This window comes from Oryza brachyantha, chromosome 1 (genome assembly GCF_000231095.2).
Source record: "Oryza brachyantha chromosome 1, ObraRS2, whole genome shotgun sequence".
NCBI classification, from domain to species: domain Eukaryota; kingdom Viridiplantae; phylum Streptophyta; class Magnoliopsida; order Poales; family Poaceae; genus Oryza; species Oryza brachyantha.
Window position 1 is genome coordinate 11,069,521 of NC_023163.2, and position 24,153 is coordinate 11,093,673.

At 37.1% G+C, this 24,153-nt stretch overlaps 2 protein-coding genes and 1 pseudogene across 2 annotated transcripts; 2 read left to right on the forward strand and 1 right to left on the reverse strand.

The window, feature by feature from the left end:
* Positions 1-3,470: 3,470 nt before the first annotated feature.
* LOC102701879 lies at positions 3,471-5,719 on the forward strand. Its single transcript, XM_006645825.3, has 3 exons — positions 3,471-3,630; positions 3,723-3,867; positions 5,219-5,719. The coding sequence occupies exons 1-3, from the start codon at positions 3,593-3,595 to the stop codon at positions 5,483-5,485; spliced, it is 450 nt and encodes a 149-aa protein (XP_006645888.2). The 5' UTR covers positions 3,471-3,592; the 3' UTR covers positions 5,486-5,719.
* Positions 5,720-6,191: 472 nt separating this feature from the next.
* Positions 6,192-16,515, reverse strand: LOC102719810 (acyltransferase-like protein At1g54570, chloroplastic). Its single transcript, XM_006644106.3, has 13 exons — positions 16,007-16,515; positions 14,779-14,830; positions 14,238-14,293; positions 10,829-10,987; positions 10,632-10,736; positions 10,093-10,199; positions 9,374-9,495; positions 9,162-9,270; positions 8,802-8,935; positions 8,332-8,701; positions 7,662-7,775; positions 7,204-7,289; positions 6,192-6,949 (listed from the first exon to the last, which is right to left on the reverse strand). Exons 1-13 carry the CDS (start codon positions 16,407-16,409, stop codon positions 6,649-6,651), a joined length of 2,118 nt encoding a protein of 705 aa, XP_006644169.3. The 5' UTR covers positions 16,410-16,515; the 3' UTR covers positions 6,192-6,648.
* A 6,368-nt stretch (positions 16,516-22,883) lies between these two features.
* LOC107303539 lies at positions 22,884-23,562 on the forward strand (annotated as a pseudogene).
* Positions 23,563-24,153: the final 591 nt, after the last annotated feature.

Sequence of the window (24,153 nt, forward strand, 5' to 3'; positions counted from 1 at the left end):
CGGAGGGGCTGGGCCGAGGCGGCCTGGTTCGGCCGAGGAAGGCGGCGTGCGGGAGGGAGAGGAGGAAGGAGATGGGCCGCGCGGCTGTTGGGCCGGCGGGGAGAGGAGAGATGGGCTGCCGGCCCAACCGGCTGAGGAAAGGAAAAGAGAAAAAAAAGAGAGAAAGAAGGAAGGGGAAATAGAAAAAGAAAAGGAAGGAAAAAGGAAGGAGGAAAAAAAGGAAAGGAAGAAATTGCCTCCAACTTCTGCCGATTTTTATTATGTTTATTTAGGCAAATTTTATTTAGTGAATCTCAAGTTCAAATCATGTTAATAATTTAAAATGCTTTTTGGACATTTTAGAATATCCGAAAAGCTTCCAATTAAATTAAATTAATTTACACAAGGTTTTCTCTTGACCTTTAATTAACAAATTATTTTTAATGCATTATTTAATTAAGTTTTAGTTAGGGTAAAACTCAGGGCGTGAAACCAACATGGATGTCCTGACACTTTTTTGATGTTATGTAGTAGTGCTGATGCACGTATACTCCTTAGCACCTCACTAATAGGGCTATCAACGAGCCGAGCTCGAGCGAGCTGGTCTGTCCAGACTCGAGCTCGACACAGGCTCGAGCCGAGCTCGAATCGAGTCTAGCAAACCTTCGAGCTCTTAGATAGGCTTGGCTCGAGCTCGCTTTGAGTATATGATATGGATATTTTGATGATATTTATAAATAAAAATAATAATTTTAAGTCAACAATATTAAATAAATTATAAATAAGATTTAAAATTAATGTATAATACTAAAACAAATTAACTTATCATTTCAATATATAATAATTTATTATTAATCTACTATTTTATCAAATAAAAAATAAAAATATCATATATGTAAGCTTGTGAGAACCTCGAGCTCAGCTCGTTAAAAGCTTGAGCCGTGCTCAAACTAAGCCTGAAACGAGCCGAGCTCAAGCAGCTCACGAGCTTCGGGCTTTTTTTGACAGCCCCACTCACTAACCACGACAACGTGCATGCATAGCTTGCTCCAGCTCCTAGGAGCTCGAAGCACTGCTACCCTGGCTGGACTTCGATCCAATCCAAATTCACTCCAATCCACATCTTCCACATCTTCACAAAGTAGTCTATTAAACCAACCCGAACTAATTACTTTTTATTAGGAGTTAACCTAAACCAATTCAACATCGACTTTAATCCAATCCGCACCAAACCATTTGGCTAAAATGGGTCCAATCCACTCTAGTGGAATGGATAGACCCATTTACTACGTATAAACTTTGACATAAAATTTTTAAACTTACGTTCACACTATAAAAATTTATCAAATTTGACTGAAATTTGGTGGGATAGTTTATTATGTATAAGAGCAACTTTGTGCAAATTTTGATCAATTTCTATGTGTAGGTCCCACATGTGTTTCTTGTCTTATCGGATCCATTTTCCCTTCACATGTCAAATCCATTAAACTTAAAATCACCCAACCAAATTCAATCCATACCAATACATTTGTTTCTATAACCCAATCCAACCCAAATAATTTAAAGTAGCATTGCTCTTCACGGGTCAATGCTATCTGTAACATTGTTGTAGGGGTTTGGAACACTTTTTTATTTTTGTTTTCTTTCTGTCTACCTCCTCCATTCCTATATAAGATGTTATGGTTTTATCTAAACTTATAATTACATCAATATACATGTTTAATATATGTGTCCAAATTTGTATCTATATAAATTTAGAGAGAAAAAAATCTTAATGTGTAACGAAGGGAGTACTATTTGGCCAGTAGAAATATTTAATGACCAAATTACCCCTACCTTTGTTTGTCATGGTCGAAGAAATTTATGACTATACCACTAGCAACAATAGGCTTCACTAGAATACCATCCCCATTATGGAATACACTAGCATATCATTTGTAATCACCCTATATTTGCTCATTTATCATTGTGACAGTTTATTTTTGCAATTTAATTATTTTAGCACTTCCTAGCCATGTAAAAGACCAAAATACCCTTGCTCAATTTCCATTCAACATGCGATCGATCCAGGGCTCCAGGCAAGTTCGATCTGTTCTCTCGTTCGTCTCTCCCAACTACTCCATGCAACAACAACGCAGCAACCTGGGCAGCCATCTGCTAGCCCTTTCCTTAATACAGAAAGATGCGCTCTCCATAAAAGAAAAATTAAATGCAGCTTCCGTGACAAAGAACAAAGGCAAGAAAAAAGATGTGTCGGTCAAAGTTGTCTTTTACCAGGCTATAGAGAGCAATCTATAAAAAAAAAACCATCACAATAGTAAGCGAGCAAATATAGAGCGATTATAATGCTATTTTAGTGTGTTCTATGCTGAGATGGAATTTTGGCAAAACTCGTTGTTGGCAGTGGAATAATTTCTGAAAAACTAACCTTTTTTTTGTCGTTGATTAGTTACGCCTCGTCCTCTCTCCCTAGAAAATTGCTATTTTACCATCTTCAAAAGCTGCTTTTGCTATAATACCACTTTTAATTTTGGCCTAGCTAAAATTCATTCTTAAATTGGTGCAGCACACTAAAATACTATTTCTCTTATTTGTTGTAAAAAATCAATTCGGCACTGTTTTTATGATGAAATGACATTTCCCCTAACTCATTGATTGAAAAAAAATAACTCAATTCATCTTGTAAAATTGACTCCGGAAGAAACTCAGAACCCTAATGTATACTTTATAATTATGGTGCGCTCCTGTTGAAATGCCAATCAAGTGAACTACTTAAATATTATTGGAGATTTGCTCCGGTCCAACAAAAAGTACCTTGAGGTACTAAATCGTTTCTCACCATTGGATCTAGCTGAGTAAGATATGCACCGTTAAATCCAACGATCAGAAACGATTTGGTATTCCAAGGTACCAGTACCTTGAGGTACTTTTTTGTTGAACTGAAGCAAATCTCATATTATTGGAGCGAACTGATGATTGAGTAGCTAGTATTAGTACATCGTTGTATTCATGTGTATTTTCGTTTACAATAACTATATGGTTTGACTTAACCACCTTATTTGATATTATATGCATAAATAAATTTGTTGTTTTCAAAAATATTTTTTCAATCATCCACACCGTGAATGGTTAGGCTAGTTAATTGCCTAACAATCCCAAGGACAATTTAGTATGCTCACCCGGAAATAGAGATAAAAGCATTTTTCAGGATCAATGATAAAATAGTAATTTTGAAGATGGTCGGGCGAAGTCGCCCCGCAGGGATTTGGGGTCGGGGCCCGAATTAACGGGGACGGGGGATGAATTTTCCCCACGGGACCCAAAATATTCAAGAAAACAAAAGATTTCTGGGTTGTTTCTGATAAAAGCCTATTGGACCATGGGCCCATTTACAGAATAAACCCTAGCCAGCCCATGGCTCTCTCTCTCAGCGCGTGCCCCGCGCGCCGCCGACGCCGCCTCCCTCCGCCCGATCGCCGCCGCCGCCCTCGTCCCGCGCGCCGGCTTCCGCCCTTCTCCCGTGCGCCGACTCCGCGGGGGGACAGAGTGCGGCGGCGCTGTCGTACTGACGGGCGGCTTCACCGTCTTCCTCTCGTCCCTGCAGATTGATGTGATGCTGCGCGGATTCCCTCAGGCCCGGAGGCTCCTCAGGTGAATTTCTCCTCCCCTTGATTCTTCTCCTCCTTGCTCCCGCGCACCGAGATGGGTTTTTAGATGTGATGTCGCGCTGGGATGGGTTTCAGGCGGATGGGGTTCGAGAAGGAGGATGCCTACTTCTGGAAGCAGATGGGCAAGGGCATGCTCTGCACCTACGCGCTCTTCGGCGCCGCCTGGCTCTGGAACGAGACGTCTCCGCTCGGCTGGTGGACGCTCAAGCCGCGCCCCAAGGTTAGGGCCTAATTACATAATTACATTCCCATATCTGAAGCCATGAATTAGCTGGAGCGAGTCCCATACGATTAGTATTTTCTTTTTTCTTCAGAATTTTATCTTTTTTTTTGTTGGATGCAAATAAAATTGAGCATAAATGATTTTAGAAACCTTGCACATATGTTTCTGTAATGTTGATAGCACAGTCAGCCAGCATATTTGCCATTAGTTGTGTAAGATCACAGTGGCAACACAACAGTTTTGTTAAAGGAGTGCTTGGTTATACTATGCAATGTTGGCAAGGGAGTGAGTTGCGCAGAAAGCATTCAGCATATTCTGGAGTCTAAAGAATTAATTGTGAGAAGGAAATACCTAAGCTAAATACTGCTATTTTACAGCTTATTTTCGAAGGCTTTGAGGGCAATATAGAAGTTGACTTTGTTGAGCTGTTGATTTTGACATTCCTCTCTCAGTCAGTTTTCCTATCCATATACATCTTAATAGTGTTGTTGAATCTTCCATCTTAAGTTTTATGAAATTTCAACATATTATTTACTATGTCTGCCAAAAGAAGTTCAATAAGCAAATTGAGATATTACCACACTACTGTTGATTAGGGAAGCTAATTTATTTGGAACTTTCTCTTAAGGCATTGTTGTCTTAGGTAGAACTCACATAGTTGCACCAATATTCCTTTCTGTTTCATCTTGCATGACACCAGTTGGTTGTGGAAACTCTGCCATTCTTCTAATGGAACTAATTAATAGCCATGAGTATATTTTTCATATTAAAACTGAACTCATATATCTGATGAGGTGGAAATGAACTGTCGTGGCATTTTGTTTATTGTAAGATATATTGTGCAGAGAAATAAATTCATCCTGATTTTATGTCCAATGATTGGAACATTATGGTTCAGCACTATTAGTAGCTAATGTGGATGGTTATGCTCGTGTGCTGTCACCTTGATTCTGAACTCTAGTCAAGAATTCATCTTTCTTTTAAGAAGTCAGTGCTGATTTCGGCAGAGAATTGATGAGTTCTATGTTTTGATGAAATACTGTTCAATAAACTTTGGTATTTGGCAGGATGTTTGGAACATAGCAATTAACATATACTGGTCTTCAAATCATCCATGTGCACATTATAGACATATTTTTGAAAAAATGCAGTATATTTGTATAGAAATAAATAGTTTCTATTGTGATCTCAGAAAGATACAAGTATTTATATTGGCACTTGAGCTAAAGCCTTTTTGAAATATTGTGGCTAACAGCCTTTGCCCATACATGTGCAAAGAGCCTAACACTTCTTTGGCTTACTCTTGTTCAAGTTATCCTTTCTGATATGTTACTTCAATGTTTACCAGGAAGAAAGAGAAATGGCCCACCTTTACGAGCGCAGGATGTTCCCATATCCAGGTGATGAAGAGGCAGTTGAGGAATTCATAAAAAGTGGAGGTGCCCTAGGCACCACAATTGGACCCAAAGGTTTTGCTGATGCAAACATGGACTCTGATAACATGCAGAAGCAATTGCAGTCTAAAAAGTTTGAGCAAGAAGCACAGAAGCTCTGGTTTCGGATGAGGAATGAGGTCGTACAAGAGCTCCAAGAGAAGGGATTTGATGTTGAATAAAGTTTTACTTCAGCATGAACAGTAACAGAGTCAAGCTGAAGTATGTGCAAACTGTTTAAGCTTGTTAGTCATCTAGGAAATTAGGAGCTTAAAATTCATGCAAAATGATAAACACCTCCTTTGCAGTCTTGATAATCTACAGAGCTTTCTATTCAACTTCAATCTGGTCTTGTTGGGTCACTGCATGTTATCCGCTACAGTACCTTGAAGATCATATTATCTGCTTTTTATAAATTTTGTGTCCCTTGATGTTCATCAATAATTTGGTGATGCTTTCTTTATCCACCCCTGCTGCAATCCTTGTGTGCCTGTGTACAAACCAGTGGCAAGGTGCGTCTGGGGTTGTGGAAGAAACTACAACGGCCGGCCGTGTATTTTATTTACAGCAGGTTCAGCTGGCGACTGGACTTACATTCCGCCCTGTGCTGTGTTTTTTTTGTAATTGGAGTCATGTCAGCTGTCAGCTGGTTCCGCAAATTCACAGCACAAAAGGACCATTATAGATAAAAATTGATGGAACCCTATGTTTGAAGAAGAATTTCGTTCATCATTAACTAATTTGTACTCCTTCCGTTTCGTAATATAAGTCTTTCTAGCATTGCCTAGATTCATCTAGATGCTAATGAATCTAGACACATATATAAAGTATATGCATTCATCAATGAATGAATATAGGCAATGCTAGAACGACTTATAATATGAAACGGAGGTAGTATCAATCGCTATTCACCGGTAAATAAAGAACTGCTCAGATATATTTGTTTCTGCGTTCTTTTTCTAGCATTGCTTAGATTCATCTAGATGCTAATAAATCTAGACACATATATAAAGTATATACATTCATCAACGAATGAATATAGGCAATGCTAGAACGACTTACAATATGAAACGGAGGTAGTATCAATCACTATTCACCGGTAATATATAACCAAATAAAGAACTGCTCAGATATATTTGTTTCTGTGTTCTCTACTATATACACACACTTGTATAATGGGGGTTAGATTCCAGCAAAATGCGTCAAAGCTGGTTCCAGAGTTGCGGCAAGCCTGCTGAAAATCTGTGTGCTATTTACTTTCCAACAGATGGCACCCCCTCTTTCCATGTTTGTTGCAGAACACAAAGATCTCCAATGTTCAGTCATAGCAAAGCACATATAACCTTCATGGTTCAAAAGTTGGGACCTGTGCAGAAGCACCCCAAGATGCCTGGTACAATGCACGCTGCGTTATGCTTCTGTAAGGATCTTCCTCCCTCTTCCTCTTCAGGTATGACAATAAATTCTCTACTTCAGATTTGATCTGCAAATACAGTTCGTTTGCGGTTTTCCTATCTCTGACGACATTATCCATCCCTTTCATTTCAATTGGTTTGCCAAATAGGTAGTAGAACCGGCCTGGTACTTTGGGGAGCAGAGCAGGTAAGTAAATGTCTTGGTTCCCATCCTCTCCTTTGACGCTATCCCTGAAACAAGGAATGCGAAAACATGATTACAAATAAAGTTGTGCTCTTTCACAATCTCATCCTTTGTTTAGACCTTGTGACAAAATACCAGTAATTCCTCTGCACTGTCATGAGGTTAAGTTGTGGCAAATTGAGTGACATTTTGCCAAGCTCCAAATTTGTAGCAATTTTCCGAAGTGCTAAAGTCATTCTGATATGGTGCAATTACCCCCTGTTGACAAAGCCAAAATACAAAGGAATCATGGAAATCTTACCTTACTCTTTGGGCTTCTTGGTTGATTGACTCAATCCATTCCCGAAGGTAGGGAATGTTCTTTTGATCGTTGTAGTCCGCGACCAACTGCAAAAACAAGTCATAAATACATAATATTTACTTCTCATAGAAATAAGATGGATATTGGATGGCCTCAAATAAAAACTGCATCACCTCCACACATGATAATTAGCAATCATGCATGCATGATTACTTGATAATTGATACTGTGCTTCTTGAAGCTAAACAGGGAAACAGAATAAAGGAACTAGCGATACTTCTATACATGGCATCCTTCTTTTTTTACAAAAGACCTGATAGGGTTGTATTTTTCAGGAGTTCAGAAAAACCACAAGCCTATTTGCAATATTTCTCTGAATCAATTTTTCTTCTGAAAGAACATAGTGACACCTCTGAACTTTTTAGACAATGGTGGAGGAGAAATAGATGTGAACTTACCTCTAAAACATCATCTTCTCCTACAAAACCAAATGGTATGACAGTAACACCAAAACGTGCTGCCATTCTTACAAATTCTGGTTGATCTGGCCAAAACAATTTGTATGCTTCACCCTGTAAAGTACAACATAATCATTATAGTAAGGGGAACATATGTTCCGTTCTATGGACTTTTTTCATGACTAGGACAAGATCGGTACATCCGCACTTCAGTTAATTATGACCTGATATCTTTATGACAATATATTTAGGATTAATTCCTTATAAGCTACTTCCTCTGTTCTATATTATAAGACTTTCTAAGTTTATTTAGATTCATTGATGTATCAGTGTATATGTTTTATATATGTATCTAGATTTATTAACATACAACAAGACTAAAATTCTTATAATGTGGAATGGACAGAATACTGAATATTTGCAAAATTCCTCACTGACTTAATAACAAAGTGGGTTTTCTTTACTAAAAAACAAGGTGAGTTCAGACCCCACATGTAAGTAAGACTATGTGTGACAATTATATTTATTGACCAGCAGAGTCACCTCCCTTTGCTATTGAAAAACTATTTTTCTGAGCTAGTATCAGAATGTTATTTCAATTATGTACACCAAAACCTTGTTGGAAAATGCCAAGGAATATGTCAAGGCACATTAGAGAAATTAAGCGCACCTTCCTGTGAAGAGCTTCCCGCACACCGCCTGGATAGAGCAAAACAAATTGATTCCTCTCAAACAACTTATACATATTGATTGGAGTAACTGGTAATCCACCGTACATAGAAATTTCATCGGTCCGAGACAACTCCTGGCGTGAACCCTCGAATTTCCCTTGAAATAAAAATGGGTGAGCCATACCACGGACAATTGTTTTCTTCTCTCTCAAGAACTCCTCATACAATGGAGTCAATTCGATCCCCATTAGTGCATGATAACCCACAAACAAGACAGGACCTTGGTCAGGAACACCAGCAAGGCCACGAACAATTTTTCCGTTCTTCAGGGTGGACAGCATGACTGGACTCATTGCCAGGTGAAACAATCTGCAGAAGTTACAGCTTACTCCTTACTGGTTCATTTATATATGCAAACTTACATACAAAAATATACTGGATTTTGAACTTTTCCTAAGTGTTTACATACTTCTGATCTTCATCAAATGTTTTCTTGAACTCACTCAGTGTAGGGGGTATGTAATCTGTCACAGGATCATGTTGTCTGCCACGGCGGTACATATTTACTCCTTTTATGACAGATAAAAGATTAACACCATCCTCCTGTGCATGTATAATATGACTTTAGTAACTGCACTAGCGAAGATTCCAGCATGAAGACAATATACTGCTGAATATAAATATTAACTGGAATGAATCAGTTAGGGTGCTTGCATAACAGCATAAGGAGATCTCCTTGCGACTTTTTTAGATCCTGTTTCCTATGGATTTGAACCCGTTTTCCCAATCAAAACAGACCATTAGAAAATTGAAGTGTGACAGAGCATACCAATAGTAGTGTGTGCCCATTGTCTTTGAAGTATCTAACTCTGCAGTTCTTCAGCGACTTGAAGAGTCTATCTGCCTCTTCTCCGCTTGGCAGAAGATTATCGTTGCCACTGAATTCCAAGAATTTTATTTTTCAGAATAAGATTGAATTGTCGGTTGAAACTCCAGACTACAGAAATACAAAATGCATGCGGTATTGTCATATAAAGATACCTGGCAAGAAGTAGAACTTCAGCTTGTACAGCATGAAGACGAGAGTTAGTGTAAGCTGCTCCTGACTTCAGTAGCTTAAGTTTCCAGAAGAGAGTATCCCTTGGTATAATATCTGCTAATTCCTAAAAAATAACGTAAATAAATGTAAAATAATTAGGTGGAATGTTTTCTAAAATATTAAGATCTCCTCAAAGATGTCAAATTTTATTGCCAATTACAGCTAGTTATGCTAAAAGACAGAGAGCTAAAAGAAATATACAGACTGCCCCCATATTAACAAGTCCAACTGAACAAGTGATGCATTTGTAGAAGTGAATTAAATATTTTGCACAATACAGTTCAAATTATAAAAAGCATAATTGTTTTAGGCAATTTTACAATTCTTGAGAAAGTACCTCTAGGTACCAACATTTAGACTCAAAATTTTAATACCTTAAGGTACAAAGTAACTGGAATTAATGAAATTTACACTATAAAATGTGGAAACTCCTTGTACTTTCTCAATGATAATAAAATTGATCAACTGTTTTACAATGTTTATCTAGATCCACAAATAGAGCGAGGATCTGTCTAGTAATGTTTGAAAAATTTGTAGTTATTACTTTTAAGTTTTAAAACATATAAATGTAAATAGTCCTCATGCAAAGGTAGTTGTTTATGTAAAAATAAGTATCATAATAGACAGAAATAGTAAATGAGAACTAGGTATGACAACATACTGAAAGCAAAGGCAGCATGGAAGTGAGACTATCTGACAATTTCTGTAGAGTTTCTGGAGGAGGGAGGTTGTTTTCAATGTTAACCATAGCCATCTTAACAGGATCACCTGTTCACACACCATGTTTAGACCAACTAAAAAGATACAAAATAAGTGCTGAATGTTAATGGTAAATATGCTGAGGAAAACTTCTGCTCAGCATGAATTTTCCAGGTTTATGGTTACTTCTGGAACATTGGCCAGGCCGAAGCCCAAACAAACCCAATATAATAAGAAATAAATCAATAAGTGTTGTAAATTAGAAAAAAAACAAATACTACAGTAAGCAATTAAATAATCTTTTGGGTTTTTTGTGTTTAGATTAGGTTGTTCTCAGGCTGCACAAAAAAAATCCAGCACATGATTTAAGCAAGTTTATTCCATACGAAAATAAAAGTATTTTGCGTTACAAACATATCAAATCATCCGATTGGATGAAAGACACGAAACAATAAAGCTAGAATATAAATTAATGAACTTACAAGCTAAAAAGAGGTATACCCATGACAAAACTGAGGAGATATGGAACTGTGACATGAAGTTCAGTTGGCATTGCTTCCAACACAGGCAATATCGGCTGCAACGGAGTCTTTGCAAAGGAAGTTGCTGGTTACATAGAAGGTTATTTGTTACAACACAAACAAACCTATAAGTAAAAACATTACCAGTAAAATTGGAACTAAAATATTTTCACCTGCCTGGATTTATCAGTATGAGAACCAGATCAAGTTGTGGATTACGAGCTGCCACCGAAAGTGCTAGGCATCCGCCAAATGAATCTCCAACGAGGTATATCGGTCGGTTTGGTGACATAACATGCTCATATTTGATGGAATTTTCTACAATTTGTAATAGCCCTGCATGCATTGTACTCACACATATTAGATGAAGGTAGCATTTTAATTCAAGGTCATAACTTTGCTTGTTTTTTTCTGTAAAATATCAGTTAGATAGCATTAACTTCCTAAATCCTAATAAGACTCTGTTTTTAATGCCTTTCGAATGTCAAGTTAAACAGAGAATTACATAGGACAGGGTGAAAAGAAAACTCAGCCCCCATGCCATCTAGAGCGTAACCAGGGTTTACCTTATTATTAGGGGGAGAGGACACCTAACTAGACCAGGATTATGTGCACCTAGGTGTAATAACACACATAGTTTGTAATAATCTACATAGTTATAGAAAATATTGAAAAAGTTAGTACTAAGTATTGTTGGGGATTTTTAGGCCCAATTTGTTTTCGCTTATGACTTTTTTTTTAGATAATGGATTAAGACTCCAGCCTTGATTTCAAAGAAGCTACAGCCACTTATTACAAAGTTTATAGTTCCCTAATACGCATAAATTTGGCCCATACATAAAGCTAAAAATCTATCAAGCAAGAGAGAAACAACGAGGATCACTAGAGTAAAACATTATTCAATTCTATAGCAAAATCTCTAGCAAAGTGCCCGAACACTTGCATAGCCAAAATCTCCAACTTTTGACACGCAATAGAGATAGCTTCTTTGTTCTCTTCATGCTTTTGTAGGATCGCCCACCACCGCAGCAAATACGTCACTCTGAACTAGATTATTATAAATTGGATTGTTATAAATTATGAGTTGTTTGTTTTTCTAGATTCTAGATTAGTGAGTTTGTAAGGCTGAAGTCTCAATTTGATCTGGACTGGATGACAGTGCATCTAGCCCCTAAAACAGGTTTTGGATGATTAATGACAATCCTAGTCAAAGCATGTGTGCGCTAACCTTTTGTGAATGCAGAGAAGTCAAGCGAAGTTTAACTCACGCTCTACTGCGAAAGGTTCAAATTAAACTAGAAGTGACCCATAAGACGAAAAGCGAATGGATTTGAAGCTTTAGAAATGTGTTTTTCTTTTTCGCTTTTAGTCATAGGAAAATCCGTACTATTAAGAGGGGTCACCTAGTCAACACATGCATCCATGAGTGTTTAAGTGAGTGCTAGCCTAGGAAAGGAATTTCCAGAGAGCCTGGACCGGACAGTCTGGCCACAAGCAGCAGCCAGAACCCAAGTGTGGGCTGGACGGTCCGGCCCCTGGGCCTAGACAGTCCGGCCCATGTAACTTTATTCAACGGCTAGCTGACATTTGACAGCACTATATAATCCACCTCGGGATTCTAGCCATTGGTGAGGCTTCCAGTTCAAACTGTAGGGTTCCTAGGGTGGTTCTAGCCCTCTCCAAGCCTCCCCCACCAATCCTAACACCTCCTAGAGTGATTAAAGAGAGAATCTAGTCTAGGTTGTGTTGAGAGGGATTAGTGAGTGATATTGAGTGTTCTTGAGCATTTAAGTGAGTGATTGAGTGATCTTGAGCGACCAAATGGATGCATGTGGAGACGTGGAGACCTATTACTCTTGTAGTTTGCGCTCCTAGATGGATAGGCGTCGCCCGCGAGCCTCCAAGCTTTGTAGATCGCCCGGGATCGAGTTTGTGAAGGTTGGCGCCTAATCTCCGCAAGGAAAGGCAAGTTCTCTATTGGATTCTTGTGCTTCTTTTTAGAAGGTTGTCGGGTAGAGCGAATTGCATCTTAGGGCTAGGCAAGGGGTTGATCTTGACCTTGGTGGTCGATCAAGGGCTTGCTAGTGCCTAGGAGTGAATTCGGAGATTCGTGTTGACCTTGTGTAAAGAAGCCAAGCGAGGAAAAGGATCGAGAGAAATCCCGCTCAGTGGAGCGCCTCAACGGAGAGTAGGATCGAAGAATCCGAACTTCGGTTAAAAATCTCTCGTGTCCATATTTGTGCTTTCCTTGGTTTCCTACTGTTTCTGTGTTCTCCCTGAGTTCATTTTCACAACACATACACTACACGTTCGCATGAACTTCACCCAGAAAGGAGGACTGAAAAGTCCCTCCTTTCACTGACCGGATAGTCCAGCCAGAGCTCTCGGTTCAACCTGAGGCCCCCGACCAGACAATCCAGCCCCTGAGCCAGACGGTCCGGCTCTACTAACCACTGCATATCGAAAGAATTTTCAGGCCACCTATTCCCCCCCCCCCCCCCTCTAAGCTATCTCCCTGGGACTTCACTGGGAACCGAAGGGGTAAAAAATCTAAAAAAAAAATGACAAGATGGGTAGTTATTTTGATATATCCAAGAGCTGTGGATCTTTATCCACCTAATAATCTAACAAACAAACGCATTTAGAGGAGCTTAAAAAATTGCATTAATCTGAGCTCTACATTAATCAATTGTTTGGAATTATTTATATAATTCAGGTTACAATAGTTTTACGGAAACAAACGTAGCCTTAGTCTACACACAAACATGTAAGTAGATTCTAATAGAAAAAAAAATAAAACCAAACATCGGATTGTATCTACGTTGCACACATAGAATAAAATAAAACGTATGATGTGACACCCAAAAATTTTCATTTACCCAATTAAACACCCCCTTCGGCTTTTCATTTACCAGGGTAAAACGGTTCCGGCCGAGAACTTTTTTAATTTTTTAAATATTTTTACAAATAATTTTATTGCTAAACCTCGAAGGAAAATATTTTCACCGTACGAACTTTTTAGCTACTCATGGGTCAAGACAATGCTGTGACGCAAGCTAGTTAGCGGGGCAGACTTGCCACACAACCGACATTGAGCGTGCCAGCGTTGTCTTCCTATGCTAGTATTGGTGGCGTGGTCAAAATATTCATATGGTAAAAATATTTTTCTTCGAGGCTTAGTAATAAAATTATTTATTAACAATATTTTAAAAATAAAAAATCTCTGGTAGGCCACATCAAATTATTAATGCAACTAGGGGAAAAATGATAGAGGAATATATATTTCCTAACTTTTGTAGTAGTGCGAGTTATCCTTTAGAAATTAATTTAAGCCACGTCTTTTCTTTTGTGCTTGTGCTTATAAGCTAAAAGTTAAATTTTAGAAGTTAATTTGTAGTTTATTTTGTGGTTTTTATCGTAGTTTATTTTTTAGTCTTACTTTTACATCGCTAAAAATATGTATATAAAAGTTTTACCATAAATTATTTTTTATTTGTCAATAAGTAGTCACAAGGCTCTTTAACTAATTAATTACAATGAATAATTTCAGTAAAGAAGCCTACGTGGATAGATTAACTTTTTTTACCTTCAAATGGCGTACGATCATTTACTGGTATATGCAAGCAACGAACCTCGAATACCCTGCAAGATGAACGATCATTCGATCAACATCAGCAAACTACATCAATAAGATGCATGATTGGGTGGAAACAAGTGGCACTCATCTGGAGTGGACTAAAGAAAAATAAAACGTCTTTCCTTACTGGTCATACTGAAATACGGAGTAATTTTGATACTATAACAGTTACAAGCACAAGCGAATAAATATAAACTGAACAGAAAAAAAGAGTGTTTATGTAAAAATAATTCAATGAAACTTTGCATTAAGCAAAACAAACAAAGTTGGCAAAAGAAAATCAACTCCTACAATGTTACTAGCATCGGTTTGCAAACAATAAATTTATCTCTTCAACATCCACAAACCAATACAAATCTTATATTAGTGAGAGGTATTTTGATATTCTTTAATGATATATTGGAATTATAGAAATTCATTCTATTAAGTACGGTGGGAGTAGAGAAGTCGTAGTATACATCTTGTGTTAGTGACAGAATAAAAGAGTCACCTTCCCAAAGACTTGTGGTGCAAAATGAGCCCCATTCCAACTCCATCAGTTCCTGTTGTGCAGTCAATTCCAGAGTCGGAAATTGTTAATAAAGGTAGGGGTGATTATTTGGCTTATTTAGAGAAAAAGCCTAACAACGTATCTACAAATAAAAAAATAATTTATAAATAAAACTTTTATATAAGTTCCTGACGATCTAAAAGTTAATACTAAAAAATAAGCTACGATATAAAAAACCATTATATCTATAACAAATTTAAGATTAAAAATTAAAATTTTGACTTATAAACATAAGCAGAAGAAAAAAAAAGCTCAAACTAGAGTCTCTGTACGAGATGGTCATATGTTTTTCTCCCTACCTCGTATCAGGATACTAAGGGCCTCTTCGTTTCACAGGAATTTCAGAGAAAATAGTTCAATTCCTTCAGTTTTCTTGTAAAAATCCTTTGAAACGAAGAGGCCCTAACTTAAAAGTCAGTGACTATGCCACCGGTATGCGAACCAAGTTCTATATTTCCATAAAGCATGTTTGGCTAATGGGTTTCGAAAATAATTTCGCATCCACCAAGATATATCTTTTAATCCTAGCCAACCATTTTTTTTCACATAACTCCATATTAACCATCCATGCATTTCTCTCTATTTCCCTATTCCACCCCCTTATAACCCATTATTCAAACATGTGCCCATAATATACATAGCCAACTCAGAATTTATCTATGTTGCCAGGATTTTGAAGGTGGTATTCATCAGTTTATCAGAGTAAGCATATCCCAAATTTATTCAGAACTGAACATTACTGCAGGAAGTAAAGAAAATGGTATACTGATATGAGAAACGTATGAGAGGATTAAGATCCTGCAGATATGGTGAATTTTGTCACTCTGACAGAGCGACAGAGCTTCTGATTTCATCAGAGCAAGTTCAATAGTATAGCCAACTACTAACTTCAATTTATCTATAGTCAATCTAATAGCCAACTCATACAATAGCTACCTATAAAATATATACCGCTATGTCCCACATATCACACACACATTTGTATATTGGAGTCCGTGCTGCAGCTATCTATAAATTAGCTAACTCCTCTTCTGAATCCTCTCTCCTTAAAATATGTTTAATACTGGCTTATAGTCTGCTATTGTACCTGCTATCATGTGATTCGCTGCTAAGACGGGGGTTTTCAAATTTAATAAAGAGTTATTAGGAGTAAAGTATTTAGACCAACCTGGCAAGAAGAGCAGCAGGGGCGCGTTGCCCACCGCCGGCTGGCCGGCGTCGACGGGGCAGAACCACCGCGGCGGGCCATCGTCGTCGTTGGAGACCGCCCTTGCCGCCGCGAAGTACTCCTTCACCGTGACGCCGCCGAACCCGTCGTCGTAGAGAGCCTGCAGCTCCGCAGCCACCTCCGCGGCCGCCGCCTCGCCGCTCACTTCGGCCGCCGCCTCCCTCCTCTTCGTCTCCACCCCGACCTTGCTCTCGACGACGCTCACCGCCGCAGCCACGGGCCCCGTCTCCACGGAGGTCGCCCGTAGGGAGGAGGAGGGCCGCCGCCGCCGTCTCCGATCGGCACGGACGCCGCTGCCCGCGGCGGCGACGGCGGCGGGCAGCGTGTGGAGCGCGACGGACATGGCGGCGCGGGAGGCGGAAGCGGAATGCACAGCACGGCGCACGTACGTCAGCTTGGTCGGAGAAGAAGAAGAAGAAGAGTGGGGAGACGAGGCGGGGAATGATAGGGAAGAGAAGGTGACGCTGCTTTTGGAGACGGGAAGGGGACAGAATGCGAGCACGTCACTCGCCCGTTGCGGCCATGCCCACCACTAGAAAGCACTGTACTCCTCCCTGCAGCACTTCACTTTTTGGCTTATTTAATTTATTCTAAAAATGATTTTGTTCTCTAAGTAATTATTGTATTAAAGAAAGTTTGAAAATATGGGAATAAATATCTTGGAATTTAGAAAAGTATATGACAAATACACTGGGATTGGAAAAGTAGATAATATTTAGTTTTTTTTTGAATTTATATTAAGTTGTAGGAGATAGCTAACGATAAAATCTTTTTATACTGAGTTCTAGAAGATAGTTAAAGATTTTTATTTTTTTTTTGTAACGGGAGGAGCAGTAACCGTAGTAGTGTGTCGCGTAGCCGTTGGCGTTGGCATTTTTGTTTCGTTTGGTTGATGGCGATTCCGAATCGTACGTGGTGTGGGCACTGGAGCCACTATTAAAACCCAATGGGGGGAGGAAATATAAAATGGAAAGTTGAAGATTGTTCAGTAAAAAGCGGTGATCTTTTAGGGTACTAGTAGTACAAAATGCATTGCTGCCGTGGTGTTGCCGTGTTGGCTTGTGCCTGGGGCCACGCCGTTGCGCAAATGGACAAGAGATCAAACGGCCCACACGTGCTTTCCATATCAAAATGTGAAAAACTTATACCACACGGGCTATGTTTATGTTCGTTCGCCCAAATTTTATCATTATTTTTTTTTTTTGGAGAGAGTAGCATAGTCCATTACTCAATTTGTTCCAAAATACACCAATTTATAGAGTTTAAACTTTCCCTAAAACAAATACGCTTTAAACACTCGTGCTTACCGATAATTTGAACATCAGCGAAGTGAGCTTAGCTCAACTAGCTTAGGTTCCTTGTCGTAGAACTTGTCCACCTAGGTTCAAATCCATACATGTGTTTACATTTGCAAGTGATTACTCTTTCGGTGGCTCGGTATCCATATGGTTGGCCCAGTCTTAATTTAGATGTGCTCGCAAGGGCAGTACATAATTTAACTACGCAAAGCATGTTTTGGATAGATGTGGTACTTAATTAGTTTCCAAAGATCAAATATATATGTGTTAATTTAAGCTTTTAAAATTAAGTAAATTCCACAAAAGTATTTTTGACCAAATTATCCCAAAACTATATAGATTTAAGAAGTTCTACAACTTACATATTTAAGGCTATTATCGTAAAACTACAAATTAACATTGAAGTTTTCACAAAACTAGTTATTTGGACTTTAAACTCCAGGCATACTTTGTTATTAATCTATAATTAAATCAGTTTTAAATTAATTTTAGACATGTATTTCGTGATATTTTTGTTATTGGATATATGATTTTATGGTATTTCATCTTTGATCCGTGCTTTTGGGTTATTTCTGATGTCAAATATATATAATCTAGCTTAAATATATAATTTTGCAGGCTTAGTAAGTTTTGCTTTTAAAATTTTTATTCAGCTAAATATTATTCTGAAAACATAAAAGTAGTAGTTTTCAAAGAATTGTCTTGAGAAGCACTTTTGCAAAACCTATTTGCAATTAAAAATTTGTGGTTGAAGTCACAAAATAAACTATACTACTCCGTCCCAAAAAAGACAATTTCTGGGTTTTCTAGATTTAGCGTTTGACCATCCGTCTTATTTAAAAATTTTATTAAAAAATCAAAAATATTAATTATATGTAAAGTATTATTCATGTTTTATCATGTAGTAACGATAAAAACATTAATTATAAAAAATTTTCAAATAAGACGAAGAGTTGAAAATTCTATCAAAAAACTCAGGAATTCGCTTATTTTGAGACGGAGGTTGTATATACCTGTGGTGGAGGAAAATACATCGAAGACAGAGGAAAATAGGAAGAAAAGAAAATGTGAAACTCAACCTGGTTTGACGGGGACGGAAGTAGCAGCGGCTCCAGGCATTGGTCGCTCTCAGTGTCACACACTCTTTGACACTCCCGCTTCCGGCCGTGGAGGTGACAGAAGCGTCGTGGCACCGCAAGCACCAGCGGCAAGCAGTATAATCTAATCGTTCCAAATACATACATATATATATATATATATATATATATATATATATATATATATATATATATATATATTCTACCCGGTATTTATCAACACAGAAGAAAAAAAGTCAAAACAACATATTACAAAATAAAAAATAATTTATGAATAAATAACAATCAAAAACTAAGGCTAAAAATGAACTACAATAAAAACCCTAAAATCAATATAAATTTAAGTTTGAAAATTCAAAAGTTGACTTATAAGGATAAGCCGAAGCGTAAGGAGTAGGATAACAATTGAAATATTATATTAACCATTTTAAATCTTAATATGCATGTTTTCTAATATCAATGGATGTGTTTCCGTATTACCAAACTATAGTAATTACTATAAAATGTGTTTTTGAGATAAGTAAGAAAAACCAAATAAAATCAGTATGAGACGGATATACTATATACCAGTACCAGTAGTGTACTTTGGTGGTGGCAAGAGGCACATGCGGGCCCACGTGGCTGTTGCGTTAACCGGTCAAAGCAACGTCGATTGATCGCCTGACTCAGTGCTTGGTTCTCTCGATCGGTTCTTCCGCACCGGTGGTGTCGGTTGCGGACTTTTTTATTTTTGAAATCTTTTTAATAAATAGTTTCATTAGTAAATCTCTTATGAAAATATTTCAACATCTAAACTTTCTCGCCATGCTGTCTTTTCCGGTGTGGCGAAAGAGCTATCACGTTAAACTAAGTGACATCATTGTCTTACCATGCTAAACGGGACGACGATGACGAGACTAAAAGATACGAAAATATTTACCTAAAAGGTAATAAGATTATTTATTATAAATACTTATAAAATAAAAATATTGATTTCGCATCTCACTTGTGTTTGTAAACGAACCACAGATGTTGTCCTATGAGCAGCGTGGCCGTCACGTCACTTTCGTGTCCGCTCCGATCAATGGATCTCAGTTATTCTCGACCAAGTTTACACTTACAGTTTTCCTTTCTAAAATCGTAGGCTAGCGGAGAAACAACTATTAATAATGATTATAAAAAATACACGGTTTTATTTTTTTAAAAGAATCATCGCGGTTTAGTTGGTCAAACCGCACAATAATCCTGTGATATTACGCGATTATCATGGTAATCTTGGTGGTAATAATAGTCGTAGCATTTGAGGCGATAATCACAACGGTTTTCGCACTATCGATAATCACAGCTTGGGTGTTTAAAATAGCGTGATATCTTACTATTATCATGATATATCACAATAAGTTTCTTTTGGATTTTTTTCTAATTATTTTTAAAGATTTTGAATTCTCATAATATTTACCGAACAAATCCACGTTATATCATTAACGTGCCCTCACGGCTTGGATGATTATCGTGATTAACTGATTATCATCCCGATAATGTGATGAGCCAAACCCTGCTCTCTACTATTCTTTTATTTACGTACCATTTTAAAATGAAAAGGCCGTGGAGATAAAGCGACTTAAAAGATGTGTGTGCGTGAGCTCGTGTACAGCCCGTGATCAGCTCTAAATCAACTCAGTTTTACTTTTAGACTATTAAAACTAAAATTTAAGTTATGTAAGTTAAACTAGATCGGCCATAAATTATCAATGCGTCAAACAACATCCATCGTCTCTAGCTAAATGTAGTGTTTTATCCCAATCACTCAACTATGAGTTGGTGCTGTGACAAATCGTTAAACCATCTTTGTTGCCATGAGCACACCTTAATTTTAATGAATCCCTCTTGCACTGCGGGTACTCCCTCCGGTTTTTAGCAGATGACATGGTTTACTTTAAGACACACTTGGACTATTTGTCTTATTCAAAAAACTTACGTAAGTATTATTTATTTTATTACGATTGGATTTATTATTAAATATATTTCAAGCTTAACTTATAGTTTAGGACATTTGCATAAATTTTTTGAATAAATAAATGAATGAACATGCTCCAAATTTCAATGTTGTCATCTATTAAAAAGTTAACCGAAGAGAGTAATTTATTTTAGGACAGAAATCACATAATTACAGTTGGGTTCTAAATAAATAATTGATTAATAATAAATATTTTTCTAATTTAACCCTATTGTTTTTACATACTCAATGGATGGATGTTTCTATAACTATCCAAAAGTATATTAATCTGATTTCTTACTATATATATTATGAATGGGATAATCTATTGTATGCACCTAAAATTTTATCTTTTCGATGCCCCGAATTTTACTTACTTCCTTGTATACTCCCAAAATTTAATTTTGGTCTCTTTCATGCCCCTCCCGTCAGTTGACCATAAGCTATACCGTCTAGATGAACATGGAAATTTGTGAATTACATTATTTAAAATATAAAAGTTTATCACATGAGACTATTAGTAGTAATGAGTTTTCTACACAATACATTATTTATCGATAATTAATAAAATATTTTTTTAAAATTCATAAAAAGAAGGAGTGTTCATATAAAGATACGACTACCAATGTTCACAATATTTTTAAGGGTGTTCCCGATAAAAAATATATTGTCTTATTAAATTTCAAAAAATATATTTATTATGTTTTATTTTAAAATTTATTTCAAATTTTTTCTGCACTAATCATGTTTGTCTCATTAGTTACGTAAAATGCACATACTAGGCACTCAAATAAAAATTTAAATCATTTTTCAAACTTGTATTCAAACATAAATCATTGAGGGTATTAAAGTCATTTGTCACAGACTTAACGGTGAAATAAAGGAAAATGTAACGACAGAGTTATGAAAGGGATCAAGTTAAAATTTCAGAGGTATAGAAAGGACTAGATAAATTTTAGAGGTATAGAACAGATTGAGTGAGTTTGTAGGTGTATATAGGAAATTTACCCATTATAAATAGCTGCATAACCAAGACCACATATTATCAATAACGGCTGCTGTGCTGTATGTGCATGACATGATTATAAGTCGAAATTTTTAACCTTAGATTTGGAGTTAATTTTAGGATTTTCAGTGAGTTTATTTTAGTCTTGTCTTTTAGATCGCTACGAATACGTATATAAAAAATTATTCATATATTATTATTTTTGTTTGTAAGTATATTGTTTGGCTCCCAACAATCACCTCCGAGATGTTTTCAGCGCTGCAAACAGTATCGGATGCAGGTCCAATGCCTGAATCATGATTCATGCATGTTGTGCCATTGTTGCAGAAGTCGACTGCATAACTCCCACATGCATCTTTGGCTCCTTCCAATCTCCAACAGCTTCAGATTGTGGCTGGGTCCTGAATTCGACCAGGATCAACAGCTACATCTGATAATTGCACGTCGGCACGTGTATGCTGAGTAGAAGAGGACCGACAAAACAGCAAACTCAGAACAAACTCCACGATGCTGATCTAGCAAATCAAGTTTGGTATAGAAATTTTATTGTTTGAACCCACGACGGTACATCAAATGTTTCATGAATTGAGAGAGGTAAACTTGTATTCTAAAGATAAAATAAAATATTAATAACATGTGGGAATACTATTTTTTAACACTAAAGGACAAAAAGCAGTTGATAAAAAAAGATAAGTGGTGGGGTGGCAGATTCACTCCCACCACCATTGTCTTCTTTAAAAGTAGTATAGATAAGCATGCTTTTTTTCTGCACATGAAAATATTTACATTACTTCTAAAGCTACACAGATGGATTATTTATAGAGTGCCAAGAATATCACTCCCTCCACTTTTTAACTAATAAACATATATCATTATATATATATATATATATTGAAAAATGGAGGGAATAGGTGCATTAATTATTCTGTCATCGTACACATGAATTATTTATACGGTGAGAAAAATGAAGAACAAAGTTTCAAAAACCATTGTACTAGCTCATCACATCATCTTATACCTTATCAATGTACGTATATAGTGGTCTCTAGACAATAATTAGCAACAATTCAAATTCATGTACACATATGTATATATATGTACCGTATACATCAGTTTTGAATGACCCCTATGGCCCTATGGTTATTTTTGTTTCAATGCATGCATAGTTTAATATATGTGAAATGCATATGGTGAAAAAAATATTGCCGCTAGATTATAGGCCCATTTAGCTCACATTTGAACTACAGAATTCCTATCATTTTATTCATACAGCAGTAACAGTAGCATAGCACTGTCTATACTCTGAAGCTCAAAATTATTGCCATAGCACTGTCTATGATTATTGGTAGCATCTGTTCAGTTATGTGATCACAATATTTCAGAGTATGGTCTATATTAGTATTGAAAAAAGAAGAATAGTGTGAGTGGGTGGATGACAGGGATGGCTGAAAATATTCCTTGCAAAGGTGTTAAGTTGCCAATGGATTGTGTCCATCAGAATGACCACAACACTAGATTTATTTGTGAGATTTTTGCTCAACAAGTACATGATGAATCAGCTGAACCATCATTTATCTAATCTTGGTTTTGACGAACTCATTGAACAATTTGCCTCAAGGATGGGTTTGAGATACACTAGGCTTCAATTAAGAATAAATACTTGGGATCAAATACAATTGTTGGAGGAAATTGAGAACACAAACGGGTTTAGGATGGGATAACACAAGGCAAACAGTGACGGTGACTGCAGAACATTGGAAGAAATTGAAAGAAGATTGGTTTCAAAGTAATGTTTGAATTTAAGAAAAGTTTTGTGTTCTTACTCAATTTTATAATGCCATATTATGCAGGATATACCCGGATATTCAAAGTTCATGAAGGTTGGCTTGCAAACTGAGGAGCTACTTGAGAAAATGTTTGAAGACATTCGCAACACTGGTGTTGACCATCGGTCTTTAGAACAAGGCACCGTATCAACAGACACCACTGATGCAATTAACATTGTCAAATACAATGACATCGATGTCGAAATAGAGGATGATGCACCAACTACCAAGAGAAATAGATATGTGGGTGGATTAAACATGGATAAGGGGAAGAAGAGCAAGAGTGGATGTTAACGGCAAAAATTGGATTCTAGCTGTTAGTGGCAGAGTGATGAATTTGAGACCGAATCACACTGCTGAACGAATCGGATTACTGAATAGATCAGATTGCTGGTGTTAGTTGGACTGAAGGCTGAATTAGATTGGTGGTTGATCCTGAGTAACGGATGAATCGGATAAGGGACAAAGAGTCCGATTGGAATACGAGGCACATAGAGATTGATTCGGGGTAGGATGCAGAATCCATTTGGAAACGAATACATGTAATATTTATTTTCGATGTTTATTCTGTTAAGAAGGTATAGTTTATATTTGTTAAGGTTAGTTAAAAGATATGTGTTTGTATCTGTTTGAGTTGGTTCTAAGGGTATAAATACAAAACCCGATTGTTTATAAAATATAATAGAAACATATCAATACACTTATTTTCGGAGCATCACCACCAATTTCAACGGAGCAAGCTGTCGGCGTAAGGTTAATCAACTTAGCAATGTAAGTTCGTATTTGTCAACCCATCGACTAGATTTGATAGGACTTTCTCGGTTTAGTCTGGTATTCTATCTAATCTGTTCAACGGTTTATCTGAGGTAATGTGATTATTTTGAT